This window comes from Ophidiomyces ophidiicola (assembly GCF_022830035.1).
Source record: "Ophidiomyces ophidiicola strain CBS 122913 chromosome Unknown scaffold_15, whole genome shotgun sequence".
NCBI classification, from domain to species: Eukaryota; Fungi; Ascomycota; class Eurotiomycetes; order Onygenales; family Onygenaceae; genus Ophidiomyces; species Ophidiomyces ophidiicola.
In genome coordinates, this window is record NW_026054655.1 from 424,738 (window position 1) to 437,638 (window position 12,901).

The 12,901-nt window shown below is 49.3% G+C and overlaps 6 protein-coding genes across 6 annotated transcripts; 4 read left to right on the plus strand and 2 right to left on the minus strand.

Moving 5' to 3' along the window:
- Nucleotides 1–880: 880 nt before the first annotated feature.
- Nucleotides 881–2,345, plus strand: LOZ57_004092 (uncharacterized protein; the record flags this gene model as incomplete). Its single annotated transcript, XM_049253138.1, has 4 exons — nt 881–1,588; nt 1,650–1,743; nt 1,808–2,233; nt 2,299–2,345. The coding sequence occupies 4 exons, from the start codon at nt 881–883 to the stop codon at nt 2,343–2,345; spliced, it is 1,275 nt and encodes a 424-aa protein (XP_049108001.1).
- A 660-nt stretch (nt 2,346–3,005) lies between these two features.
- GVP36 (BAR domain-containing protein) lies at nt 3,006–4,313 on the plus strand (the record flags this gene model as incomplete). Its single annotated transcript, XM_049253139.1, has 6 exons — nt 3,006–3,040; nt 3,136–3,208; nt 3,317–3,399; nt 3,461–4,025; nt 4,088–4,219; nt 4,281–4,313. 6 exons carry the CDS (start codon nt 3,006–3,008, stop codon nt 4,311–4,313), a joined length of 921 nt encoding a protein of 306 aa, XP_049108002.1.
- A 787-nt stretch (nt 4,314–5,100) lies between these two features.
- LOZ57_004094 (uncharacterized protein) lies at nt 5,101–5,523 on the plus strand (the record flags this gene model as incomplete). Its single annotated transcript, XM_049253140.1, has 2 exons — nt 5,101–5,199; nt 5,302–5,523. 2 exons carry the CDS (start codon nt 5,101–5,103, stop codon nt 5,521–5,523), a joined length of 321 nt encoding a protein of 106 aa, XP_049108003.1.
- A 1,081-nt stretch (nt 5,524–6,604) lies between these two features.
- Nucleotides 6,605–7,520, plus strand: LOZ57_004095 (uncharacterized protein; the record flags this gene model as incomplete). The annotated part of the gene is made up of 2 exons (XM_049253141.1): nt 6,605–6,611; nt 7,138–7,520. The coding sequence occupies 2 exons, from the start codon at nt 6,605–6,607 to the stop codon at nt 7,518–7,520; spliced, it is 390 nt and encodes a 129-aa protein (XP_049108004.1).
- Nucleotides 7,521–8,763: 1,243 nt separating this feature from the next.
- ARG2 (Amino-acid acetyltransferase, mitochondrial) lies at nt 8,764–11,095 on the minus strand (the record flags this gene model as incomplete). Its single annotated transcript, XM_049253142.1, has 3 exons — nt 8,764–10,725; nt 10,778–10,975; nt 11,039–11,095. 3 exons carry the CDS (start codon nt 11,093–11,095, stop codon nt 8,764–8,766), a joined length of 2,217 nt encoding a protein of 738 aa, XP_049108005.1.
- A 441-nt stretch (nt 11,096–11,536) lies between these two features.
- LOZ57_004097 (uncharacterized protein) lies at nt 11,537–12,580 on the minus strand (the record flags this gene model as incomplete). Its single annotated transcript, XM_049253143.1, has 5 exons — nt 11,537–11,604; nt 11,805–11,957; nt 12,046–12,237; nt 12,304–12,396; nt 12,469–12,580. The coding sequence occupies 5 exons, from the start codon at nt 12,578–12,580 to the stop codon at nt 11,537–11,539; spliced, it is 618 nt and encodes a 205-aa protein (XP_049108006.1).
- Between the last annotated feature and the right edge of the window lie 321 nt (nt 12,581–12,901).

Consider the following 12,901-nt stretch of genomic DNA (forward strand, 5'->3'; position numbering starts at 1 on the left):
TCCGCAGCCGTTCTGGCACAGCAGTTCTTGGCTTGGGCACCAACAGTTCAGACATCATCGCTAAACGACATCATTATTATTGGGCAGAAGCCAACTGCCGGGCGCCGGCCCCTCAACATCCAAGCCCGCAGTGATTGGCAAAGGAGCCCGGCAAGCCAGGCAATGCACGGAGTTCCCCGCTGTGCAGCCGGGCTTGCAGAACAAGCCTTCCAGGGGTCGCGAGCCAAGTGAGGCAAGGCTGTGGTTGGGCAGCGGCGGGCGCCGTCAGACCTGGCGCACTGGCATTTGCCAGCCCGGGGTGGCGAGGGCGCGAGTTCGCGAGACGCTCTCTGTGTCAGTCCGCGAGCAGTTCCGTGGCCGGGCGGCGGGGCGGGCGTGAAACAGAGGGAGGAGAAGGTGTTTTCTGTGTATATATAGTTAGGGACGAAACAATCGAGCGGAGAAAGCCGTAGACGGGAGTACTGAGAGCTCGAGACAAAGGATATTTAACTGCTGCCTGCCTGGTGTCAGCGGATTATCAATCCTGACCGTCTTCTGCTCACGGGAACGGCCTGACTCTGGCACCCTCGCACCGCCAATCCTGCCGCAGCCGCCGGCCTGCATTCTGTCTCGTGTTTTTCTCTCTTCTGCGACTGAACCCCATCACGGCCTCTCTGCTCGCCCCCAGCACTGATCGCCCTCACTGCGCCGACTAGCTCGTTGTTCTCGCGTCAACCCCAGAGCGCCGTTGAGCCTCCAAGCGCCGCGAGCCCCCACCACCGCGCCAGACCCGCCACCGCCGGCTTTCTGGTTGACCTCCCAACGTCCCGCTGCGCATTCCACGGATCACACCTGGGAGCTGCCGCTGCTACACACATACGACCCAACTGCCTGTGCCCCCATGTATCGATACGGCGACCCAACCGTCGACGCCCCGGCTGGTGGGGCGGGCGGTAGCCGCTGGGATACCGAGCGCTTCATGCGCGAGCGCGATGTACGGCATGAGCCCGGCCGCCGTGAGCGACGCAGCGCCGTCGAGGTCATCGACCGGGTCGAGAAACGCGCCCCGTCGCTGGTCGACGACTACCTGAACGCGCAGGAGAAATACGGCCCCCCCGCCAGACGCCCCGAGCGAGTGTACGAAGACGCGCACCTGGTCTCCAACGCCGCGGCCATCGTGCCCTTCAAGGAGCACCGCCGTTCCTCTCGCTCTCCGCCACGCAAGCCCAAGCTGCTGCGACGCCAATCATCGCTCGACACCTTTGACCGCGCTGCAGCGCGCTATGCAAGCGACTACTACCAGTACGACCGGGATGACTACGGGCCTCCCCTGGCTCCCGTCACGGCCCGCAGACATTCTCCCCCGCCCGAGCCCGATATCGACTCCGTCCGCGTCGCGGAGCCGGACTACTATGGCGACGAGGAGTATCGCAGGATGCGAGGAAGGGATAGAAGTGCTACCCCTCGCGGCAGATCATACTCCCTGCGCGAAGAGATCGTCAAAGAGAGAGTTGAGCGGCCCTACCCTCGCCGTGGCAAGACCAAGGTCTCGAAACGCCTGGTGCACCCTCGTGCTCTAAACGACCTTGGCTACGCATATGAGGAAGATGTACGTAGATGAGCTCTCCCCCAAAGTGCCCGATGGATGACTGACGGTTCTGTCCTGTTAGACCGAGAACAACATCATCATATTGCAAGCGCTCTCCAAAGATAATATCCATGAACTTGTTAACCTTAGCAGGGATATTCGCCAAAGGCCTCGTGGTAAGACTTCAACAATCCCCCAGCCCTGTTGCCTGAGCCGTGTGAGACTGATTTACTTTGACAGTTGAGGAAATCAAAGAAAAGGAGAGAATCGTAACCAAAACTCGTCGCGAATCTGTCTCCGTTGAACGGACTCGGTCAAAGTCCCAGCACAGAAGCAAGAGTGCAGTCCGGCCGATATTCGAACTGGTTGAGCCTCGAGAGCACCGACATGTCTCGTCCCCCGTCACTGTCATGGCTCCAGCCCCCGTCCCCGCGCCAGTACAGGTTATCAAGCCCCGCCCCCGCCGCCTTTCTTCTCCAATCCGCTATGTTCACCACCACCACGTCGAAGAAATCATCCAGCCCAATGCCGATGTGCAGCTGATGCTCCCCGAGCGGCACCGGCGAGAACTTCGCACCGAAATGCGGCCGATGGAAGAGCACAGGCTGATTACTCCCGATGACCTACGACCTGGTGAGGTGCTTGAAATTAGGCGTGACCATAAAGGTAAACACTAGCATCTCAGATTTTCTTATTCCAAGAAATCATTTCTGACTCTTCTGCTTTCTTAGCTCCCACCCAGCGCCTAATCCGCGCAATGATGGCAACTCTTACGTGATTTGGAATATCCTGGTAAATTGAGCATATTGTTCGGGCATATATTTACATACAACATGCGAGCGCCGCAAGGCTATTATGCTGTCAGTTTTCAGTCATCAGAGCCTTCCATTTTATTTCCTTTTTGCTTCCTTTCTTTTTTGGTGTCTCATAATTGATTTTGAAATAACCAAAGATTGAATATTTTTCATTCCGGTTTCTCATTTATTTTTCTTTCCTCTTATCTTTTCTGTCTTGCAAGTTCCCTTGTCCGTGTCCATGTCTGCATGTTTTGCTATGCCACGCAACGTAACGAATCAAATAATGGGAGGATATCTGTATTTTGAGCTACGGCATATTTACTGAGCCATGTATGTATCTAATATGTAGAATTTAATGTGATTGACGCACCTCAGATAGGGATTCGATCTCGTCCTGTCATTCAGAGTACCAATGGAAGATGACGTAACCACGCTGGGCTGGCCTTCTAGGCCGAAAATGGTTAGTTAGTTTCTCCAGCACCGACGTATTTGGAACCTGCGGCTTGAACCCTAATTGGGATCACCAGCTCCTTAACCTCGAAATTCGCTTTCTCATGCTAGATTCAGGCCTGTCTCAGTATCTACATTCCTTTCATTAACGGACTAGATTTCAGATTCCCCTGCCGGACGATATCTTCACCATGGACAAAGTTCAAGCGTTTGGGAAGAACTTCACGTATGCAGCCCCTTCACCCAAGCTTCGAAACGTTGGTACCAATTCTGGGGATCGCCCTTTTTCGCTAATTTATATCGGACCGTTGCTTGTAACAGTGCGACTTTCTCGCCGTTTGCCGCTCGAACGCAGCAGTTTGTGAAGGAGCAGCTAGGACAAGCTGAGGATAAGGTATCTGTCTTAACACCTATCACATGCGGCTGCTCGTTTCCTATTCCAGGAGCCGTCCATCCAAGGCAGATAGATTCGGCTAATTTATGCCTTTTTTATGTGATATAGACCCAACTTCCAGACGACTATCTTGAGCTTGAGAAGCGGGTCGATGCATTAAAAGCTGTTCACCAGAAACTCCTTCAGGTGACGTAAGTGTCCTACCACTATTCTATGCGATTTTAGACCATCAGCTAATCTAGTATCAATAAGGTCTCAATACTCGAACGAGGCGTACGATTATCCTCCAAATATCCGGGAGTCCTTTAACGACCTTGGCCGGACAATTAGCGAGAAAGTTCAGCTTCTCTCCCACGCGACCACTCCCGGCGAGGCCCAAGCCGCCCTTACAGCACCCCCATCCGCGAAACCCCAACCCAAGACATTCAGTCATGCCATTGCCCGCTCCGCGCTGTCGGGCTCGCACATGCTCACACAGAGTCATCCAGACGAGCCGGAGGACCCGTTGGCCGTGGGCTTGGAGAAGCTTGCGCTTGCTTCGGAAAAGATTGGAGAGGCCAGACTCACTCAAGATGCTCAGATCCAAAGCCGCTTCCTAGCCGGGTGGAATACTACCCTGAATACCAACTTGATGTTCGCGACGAAAGCTCGCAGGAACGTGGAGAATGCTCGCCTGATGTTGGACTCTACTAAGGCAAATAAAGGCGTGGTAAAGGGAGATGTTGACCGCTTGGGCGAAGACGCTCGTCAGGAAATCGAGCAAGCTGAGGATGAGTTTGTTGGCCAGACCGAAGAGGCCGTTGGTGTGATGAAAAACGTGAGCCAATATGCTCCTTTCCCAGCTAGGTTGAATATTGGAAACTAACGGTTTACGGATAGGTGCTTGACACCCCTGAGCCGTTACGCAATTTGGCAGACTTAGTTGCTGCGCAGCTCGAGTACCACAAGAAAGCGTACGAGATTTTGAGCGAGCTGGCTCCTGTCATCGACGGCCTGCAGGTGGAACAGGAGGTAGGTGTCGGTTCTAAGACGACTATGCATGCGTATTATCGCTAACTCACTGTCCAAGCAGGCCAACTACCGCAAGAGCCGAGAGGGAGCTTAAATCCTTAGTCTTCTATTTTAGATTTACTGGAATTGCCCGATAGTTGATACAGGTTGCGGCCCCTTCCTATTATGTCTATAGTGTGCGGTTTGGTTACATAGGTGTCTAGCGACTTGACTCGCTAGTCACTCCTACATATTGTATTTTTTTTTCTTTCCTGTCCTTACTTCTTGTTCGCCCCAAAGTTGATTGCGGAGTGTATATTTATGGGTAAAGGTGGATATATACACCTATTCTGATAATTTTTCTTTGCCTGTTATTCCTCCTTTTATGTCTCTCTTCTGATCTTATCGTATACAAATCACACCCAATAAATACCTTAAGAATGCAGAGATAACAGCATCTAGTCTATGCCTTCAGTCTTTAGACGCCGGTAAGGCAGGTGCGGCATGAGCGAACTAATGCTCAGTATACATATGAGAGACCAGCCATCCTGAAAAATGGTCAAATGCCTTAGAATTGTAATGTCAGTGGGGAGGGATTGGCCCCCCAAGAAGGGCCCGGAGTTCAAACCTGACTACGGAGTATGAGCCAGCTGTAGCATATATCTTCGGACTATACCGACATGCGCCGATAAGCTGATGTCGAAGACAAGATCTTCAATCCCGGAATTTTTCATTGGAAGCCATCTCCGGAGCCTATTTTTACCCCGCTCTACTGAAAGTCGGCTATGCGGGGAACCTTGAGAAAGCGGAATTGATATCTATTTAATCGAGGACGTCTCTTCAATCTTGAAGCCTGAACTCCGAAATCCTCAATCAACCAACAACTAAGGACTACAGACAAAATGCCAATCACCCGTGTCACGCTCTTCAAAATCCCCGAAGAGGAGAACCGTCAGAAAGTATTGTCCTTTTACAAGACAATGCCCCAGGACGCTCTGAAGGTAAATACGGAACAATGTTTCCACCCCACGCTTAACAGAGCCCGACAGTCCTCCCCCTGATCCTCAATGCACTTCAAGTCTAATTGTTATCCAACTCGATAGGACGGCAAACCCTACATCCGCTCCGTCCGAGCCGGCCATACCTTCGAAGACCAACGCCGGCAAGGATACACGCTCGCCGTGGTTTCACAGTACGACACCGTTGAGGATATGAACTACTATGACAATGAGTGCCAGGCGCACGTCAATCTGAAGTCCGCTGCGAAGGATCTGCACCAGGGTGTCATGGTGGTGTACTTTGAGTCTGTGACCGGGGATGTGTAGGTCTGGGCAAAAACGCCGGAGGAGAAAACGGCATGCCCTCTTTGTCCATTATTCTTAAAGGCATTGAATGAGAAAGAAAATCAAATAGAATCTGGGGCTTCTTGAGTTGATTTATCTCTGGCGAAGTATGAACCTAGAACATAAATCGACGCATGCTTCGGGCAAATTCCTAGCAGCGCTCATATCTTTGTTCGTTTCAGAATTGGGGGAAAAAAACTGCCACTTAATCATAAACCAGAGTCCCTCATAGGCCAAAGTGGAAAGTACAATTTCTTTGCAAATCTTCTCCGCGGTAGTATCATGCGCTGTTTGAAATTATGCTTTAACTAGTTGGCTAAAGCGTGATTTACAGTTGATTATGTAATCATTCAGATCAACATGGTCGCTGTCGACAGAGAGCTTCTCCTCATTGCCCTTATCTTTGAGATTATACGTGCTTGCGTACCCGAAGGGCCAGATAATATCCAAAGCTATTCCTATTTTATGTGTGCATCTCCAGTTGATTCCCCAAGGCGGCCAACTATCCATCCTACTCCCTCAGACTGCCTTCGCGTACGTCATCCGTACTTGAAAGTCCACGCCGAATTTATTGAATAACTCCATACCGTTTCTTATACCAGTGGCCACAATGGCCAGCGGGTGAGCACTTGCCGTTCCATTCTTTTCCTACGGCCGCGCGGGTGACAGTTGGCTAACTCGTCATATGAAACTATCTTACAGGTGGAGTATAATAGTCGGCCTTGTCTTCGTTGTCCTTGCGAATTTGGTTGCCTGGGTATTTAGTCCGAAAGGAGAAAATAGAACGTCAGTATTCATTTTTGCGGAGTTCCCCGTCGGTGATTCTCGGTCTGGGCCGGGTGGTTCCTTAGGAGGCTTTTGCGGAGCAGCAGGAGCTGCGAATTGCGGAAAAATATAAAATAAGATGATTAAACGGTGGTTTATGGAAGATAACACTTGGCCCAACGATTCATAACTGCCCTACTATACCTAGAGGTATTGCCGAAAGCAGAAAAGCTGACACATGATACATTTTAGGGTATGGCGCAGCTCATTGTTACTTGCATTTACGGCATGCTACCTTATGTGGGGTATGTTTTCCTAGTTTAAATTTATGTTTAAGTGCAGGAATTCTAACTTATAGACAGCGATTACATTCCTTGCACAACTGCACCCATTGATCGCCCCACAAAGATCTGATATACGGCCTGAGCATTAGCGTCAAAATAATGTTAAAGCTGTGTTCATGATCTCTTTTTAAACATTCCGATTTTCTATGTTGATTTATAAATGTGGGCACTGTATGTATGATTAGACAGGCGTCTTGCTATCCTAATTCTCCAGGCGGAAATGCCTGAATACCCAGACCGGTTTTTATATCAGCATCACCACCTGTACCTGGTGTGTCACACGGGTGGCGCGTTTCACATCAAATTCCTGCTAAATGTAAAACCAGCCATTCAACTCCCGACCTAGCGATTTGACCACCCAGTGTGATTACTGCAGCGTATAAATAGCCGCAATTAAGCAGAATATAAAGAGCCTCCATATTATTCAACAGTACCAGATGTGTATTGGTCACAGAGAGAAGAAGCGAAATAACCGGTTGAAGGATAGGTGAAGATCCCCAGGACGCTGGAGATAGTAGCGATATCGAAGGGTTCGAGGGAGGGAGAGTTGGACTACTCGAGGCTATCTTCGATGAGGAAGCCACTGCAGCTACATTCGCACCGATTCGGTTGGAAAATACTGCAGTGCTAGGGACCAAGGAAGATGAATGGTTATTTGTTGATACTGAGTCCCCAGAGGAGTCTGGATTCCAAATCACCAGCAATATGGGAAATAGTTTTGTGCAGCTACTGACAAGAAGTGCCGTACTGATAGCGTTAGGAGTCGCAGGAGGAGGGGGTGCGGCGGGATGCACTAATGATGCAGTTGTTGAAGATCGGCGGAGCGCCGAAGGGGGTGGTGGCATCGAATTCGACGGTGTGCGAGAGTGATCTCGAGATTGGTTCTGGGAAGACGGGCTGGCAGCTGACATTTGGGACCCAGCCATAGTTGTTCCCGGCGATGTAATTGGAGCTGGGGATTCCATCCCACCTCCAGCACAAGCTGTAGCATCCCCGTTCCCCTGTGGTTGGCTTTCTTTAGTCGGCGAAGACGTCCTCAGAACAAGAACACAGGCTAGCGTTCGAACCACCAAATGCTGCGCAAGCGTCGCCAAAGTGTTTACTGTGAGAAAGTAAAAATATTGTATGACTATCGGGGCTCTAGCGACTTGTGTATTTGCCAGGCGGCCAGATTTCTCGATCTGCGCCCAAGAAAGATATACATCGAATAGGAGTATTAGGATTCCTAGCCGAAGAATTGAGCGCTGCACAGGACTTAGTTGTTAACATCACTAATAGATATTTGGGGTGCCTGTGTTAGCTGACGTACATCAAATTTATCATCATCTCTTCCCAGCCGATTGAACAGTAAGTGCCTGTATACCTATCCAAGAAGCTTGTCTTAGCTTCATACACCGCCGGTAAGATTGCGCAATAAAATACCTGCGGTTTAATAAGAACCAGATCAATAAACAGCACAACGAAATCGTGCTCGACATATTTATCAGCGAATCGCTGACATCGTGGACATTGTGTCAGGCGCACCCCTTTTCCAAGGGCGCGATCATCTGCCTTGCTATAGGAAGTGTATAGATGAGAAACTGGATAGCAACATTCGATGCATATTGGCATTGTGCAGCATCAGGGCCTTCTCATTTTCGAAGCTATTGGTCAGGATGAGCTGGTATGTCGACGCGCGAGATGGGATGATTGGGGCGCGACGTCAAGCTTCAATGCCAAGGCGCTAGTACTATCCGCGGAATGGGAATATCTGCTGTTCCGACTGTTGCTTGTGGCCTCTCAGACAATACATTTGTGAAGGGGTAGAGAGTATGTACTCCGCACTCCGTGCTCTATACTGGGAATTGTCAAAATCTTGAATATTAGTTTCGACTAGGACACTGGTTTGACCTAGATACATTACATTGTAAAACATTATCAAATGCCAAAGATGAACGAAACAGATAAAGAGGAATATAAAAGTTGAATTTCGTATTGCATGAGAAGTCATTAGCTGGTATGCTTTTGCTATAAATACCTGTTGTGGAACAACCGGCGAGGTCAATTTATCTATGTGTATAGTTGTTTCAATATGACGTTAAAAGAATACTTCTATAAAAACACTGTATCGCGCTCAATCAACTTGCTGCTTATTATCCGCCCAAGTGGGCACAATAGACCGACAAACGCCTTCATAATCCCAAAACTCTTGTTGATTTTCAGGTACACCGTCTGTGGTCCAAAACATGGTCCAGTTAGTGCCTGGAAGCTTCCACGTTCCTCTGGACCTCTCGAAGTACCACTTATTAACGGGGTTATCCGCTCTGCTTCGCCAGCAGACGCCATTTGGGAAACAGGTGCGAACCATGGCGTTAAACACGATATCTGCCACTCCACCGGCCCCTTGGCTTCTTTTGAGAACGGCAAATTTGTCGAGATATGGAACCATTCGAGATCTGCTCTCTTCGCTCCCGTCATCAGGCACGCCAGGTGGCGTTTCCCACGTGAGGATCGCTCCGCCTTCATATTCACCGGCGATAATGAGCCCAGCAAGGCGTTTGTTGACACGATCGATATAACGGCGGGCATCTAGTTTCCTGTCGAAAGAATCTTCAATCAAATAAACAAGGCGTTGCAGGTCGATCCTTGAATCATCCAATGTGAGGATGTGGTCACCAAAGTTGTCTGGCGTCCACATTCTAACGCGCGGATCTGGTAGTAAAGTCAACGGCATCCCCCGCTTCACAAAGGTGGAATGTGTAGCAAGCGTTTGGCTCGGTGGCGTGGCGCCGTTCCGGGCGCATATTCTTCCAATCGGTAAAGAAGCTGATAAAATAGGTCTATCAGTAAGCAGGTTATGAATCAGAGGATTTCGCGATCGTCGAGTTCCAACAGCGGATAAAGTTGAAGCATCAGGAGTTTCGTCGGGAGATGTGGCTATCTCATAAGGTGTAACGATAATCCCAGATGACGATGGGGGTAGATACGACAGAGTCTGTTGTAAAAGCGTTAAATTGTTCAAATGGTCATCCACGGTTTCCGTCCGGCCAGATCCACCAGATTCTTTTGGAAGAGGAACTACCTCCTCATCGACAAACTTGGATATAGGATTGCTCTTCCCAAAATGGAATGGGGATATTTCGTTTATATCTTGAGGTTTTGAAGAAGTATGATAATCAGTACCGTTGAGTTTTTGGCTCAACTCCCCCATAATGTCGTCATATTCCTGTTCCAGGTTGACAAAAACATGGGGTCTCTCCTTCAGTGAAGGGATTCCACCAGAAGGATCCAGAATAATCAGCCTATCGAGTGATATTTCCATCTGCAAATACTTCGCTCTGCCGGCTGTAGTGATAGCATCTTCGTCTGGGCTGCTGTTTATCTCAAGCCCTGCCAATTCCTTGGTTAATGCTAAAACTATTTTACCTGCCGGAACAGGAACTGCTCTCTGGGTATCTGTAGTATACCCCACTGGGGCTACAACAACGACATGGCCTTGACGTAAAGGCGATAGTAGCAAATTGCGGGATAGGACCGAGACCTTCATATTAGATTCTGGCGATACCGCGATGGCAGAATCAATTCTCTGGGAGTCTGGTCCGTGATTCGCATCAATGGCTGCAGATAGTCGATCTGCCTGCTGTGTAGAAATATGTCGATGGGACATCTCGTCTAAGCTGCCACCCGCATCAATCACAACGCAACAGCTCATCCCAAGTCTGCTTAATTGTGAGAGAGTCTGGCCAACCCCGTGGAGAATGTGATCATTTAGTAGCTGAGGCTTCCGGAGTTCGACTAGAGCAACGTGAAGCTTTTCGGGGGTTGCCTCCATCCGAACATGTATGGGGTCTTGTGTAAATACCGGAGCATTCTCCACGGTCGCGGAGTCCCCGAATATATTTCCTAAATTCACGCCTAATTTGCTTTGTGTCTTCAATCCTGTCTTCGGTTCAAGATTGTGCGGAGGTGTGACTCGGTGTGGGGGATCGGGTTTGTGGGTATCATTGGATGTAGATTTTTGAGTCTTGAATCGTGAGAGATAGGACTTTACTTCTCGCTTTGTAGAAGCAGAACTCAGAAGACTTAGGTAGAAATCCTATAAGCTGTGTGAGTGTGAGAGTAGTAGGGCGGAGAGTGGTTGTACACACCTTCTCGGCCTCTTTTTCCTTTGCCTGATGGCCTAGTCCTGGGAAGAAGTCGCCACCAGATTCCGGCGGAGCGGTATAGCCGTCATGTCTGCGGGGCAGGTTAGGAATTGTAGCTGTTGGGCCAGAATAACGGCCGAAGAAGCGTTTCTCGGGTGCGGTCCGGTTACAGAGGGGAGTGAAATCGAAGTGACGGTCACACTAATTTTAGAGGATCACGTTAGGAACGAGGTCTACCTATCGGTGAAATCAAATAGCAAATACCTTATGGCCGAGGCGAGCTGGCTGTGAGCACCAGCCCAGCACCACACTTCGATTCATTGTTCATTGGAAGTGTTCTGGCATCGCTTCGCAAAGACGGTGGCACAGCAGGCACGCTCAGTGGATGGCAAATGGGAACTGAAGACAAGCAGGAATACGGAACATTTTTTGTTTTTCCAGATTTTCGTGGTTGCGATATCGCTGTGGACACTCGGGAGTTTGTGAATTGGCGGAGCTTGCGAGATGTGAGTCAATTTCTCTGACGACACAGCTTAGACTTCCGCTAGAACGCTAGATCAACCGCTGGCCTTCCAACCGCCCCATGCAAGCCCACAGCAATCTTCTTATATCCCACAGATGGTGCTCCGCATTGAATAGATTATCTTATCTTACATTGATCTCTCGATGGAGAAGACGCTATGGACTGGGGCACCTAACTAACTATGGAACTAACCAACTAACTAGTTATTCCACAACATACAAATGACCTCCATCCCGCTGCTAATCCCGTTTTGCCTTGCGCAACGCTACTCGAAGTCGATACATCATGTCAAGGCCCATGAGGCCAGCTACCAAAATATATAATGTCAGTTTGGGAGTATCGCTTTTTTTCTGGTGGGGGAGAAGAATCGTATCCTAGCTCTTGGAGCAGGGGAGGAATCCGAGGTACGAACGCAACCCAGTATCCATGCCTAACTACGCATGCTCCGGGTGAAGATCTCCGAAGTCCGGAGACAAGGATAGTACTTGCAGGCCAAGGGTCACTCACCAAATGCTAGGTATGGCCCATAGATCATGCTGAGGTCGGATTTCTGCTCAACAGTCCGATCTGTCCAAGCCCACACCTCAACGAGGCATGTAAGCGTCGTGATGAATACCTGAACGGCAAATACTAGAATGTGGACAGGGACAAATGCATCGTCTAGAGATGGATATTTAAAGCGTGAGAATCCGTCTCCCGCCGAGCCAGCAAGTCGTTAGAGGTGGGTCATCGGGGATTCGGGACATACCTTTTAGCAGTCCACGAATAATTTCTATGCTTGCCGGAACATGGTAGACTGCTTCCATCACAGCATAGCTTTGGAACCATCGTGGTGGGTCAACGAAAAACCTGTCCTGGTATTTGGCGATATAGAACTCTCGAAGCTTGAGCAAAGGGCCTGGAACAAATGGCTCGGGATAAAGCGGGACAATGTCGACGGCTGCAAAACTCTATCAGCTTACAATAAAACCTCCGCCTATCCATAGCAATCACGGTCACTCAGAACATGTATAGAGCGCTGATATACACCATTTCCGAATAATAGGGTCAGGACCACCAAGATTGACGTTTAGAGAGGAAAACAAACGCAATTTATTGACTGGAAAGTCGGAGAGAACGTCAAGCTGACCCCATACGGAGGAGGCTTATCTAACTATAGAATTAAACTCACCGAAGATTACCACAAGGTGGAAGGCAAAAAAGCCAATGTAAAAGCCATCAAGCTTGCCCTGCCAGGATGACTTGGCGGGTGCAACCGTCCCGCTGCTCGATCTCATGGCCATTATGAACAGAGATGTGTATGATTTTCAGTGTAAAGTGAAATAAAAACTGTCAAAGAAATCTCTCGAGCGGCATTTTTCTTTTATAGCGGAGTTCTGGATTTCGGGAAAACAATAAACCCATCCAATCAGCAGCACTTCCTGGTACCTTTGTCCCTGGCTGGAAAAGGAGACAGCGGGATATGTTGAGTTGGGAGGACCCCTTTGGATGAGCAAAAATACCAATTCCTATAAAGATAATTCATGATCATCAATCTTGATTTTATCAGCAGTCAGTAACTACTCCTGGCTACCAGAATTTCCGAAGCATGAAAGTAGACGCCA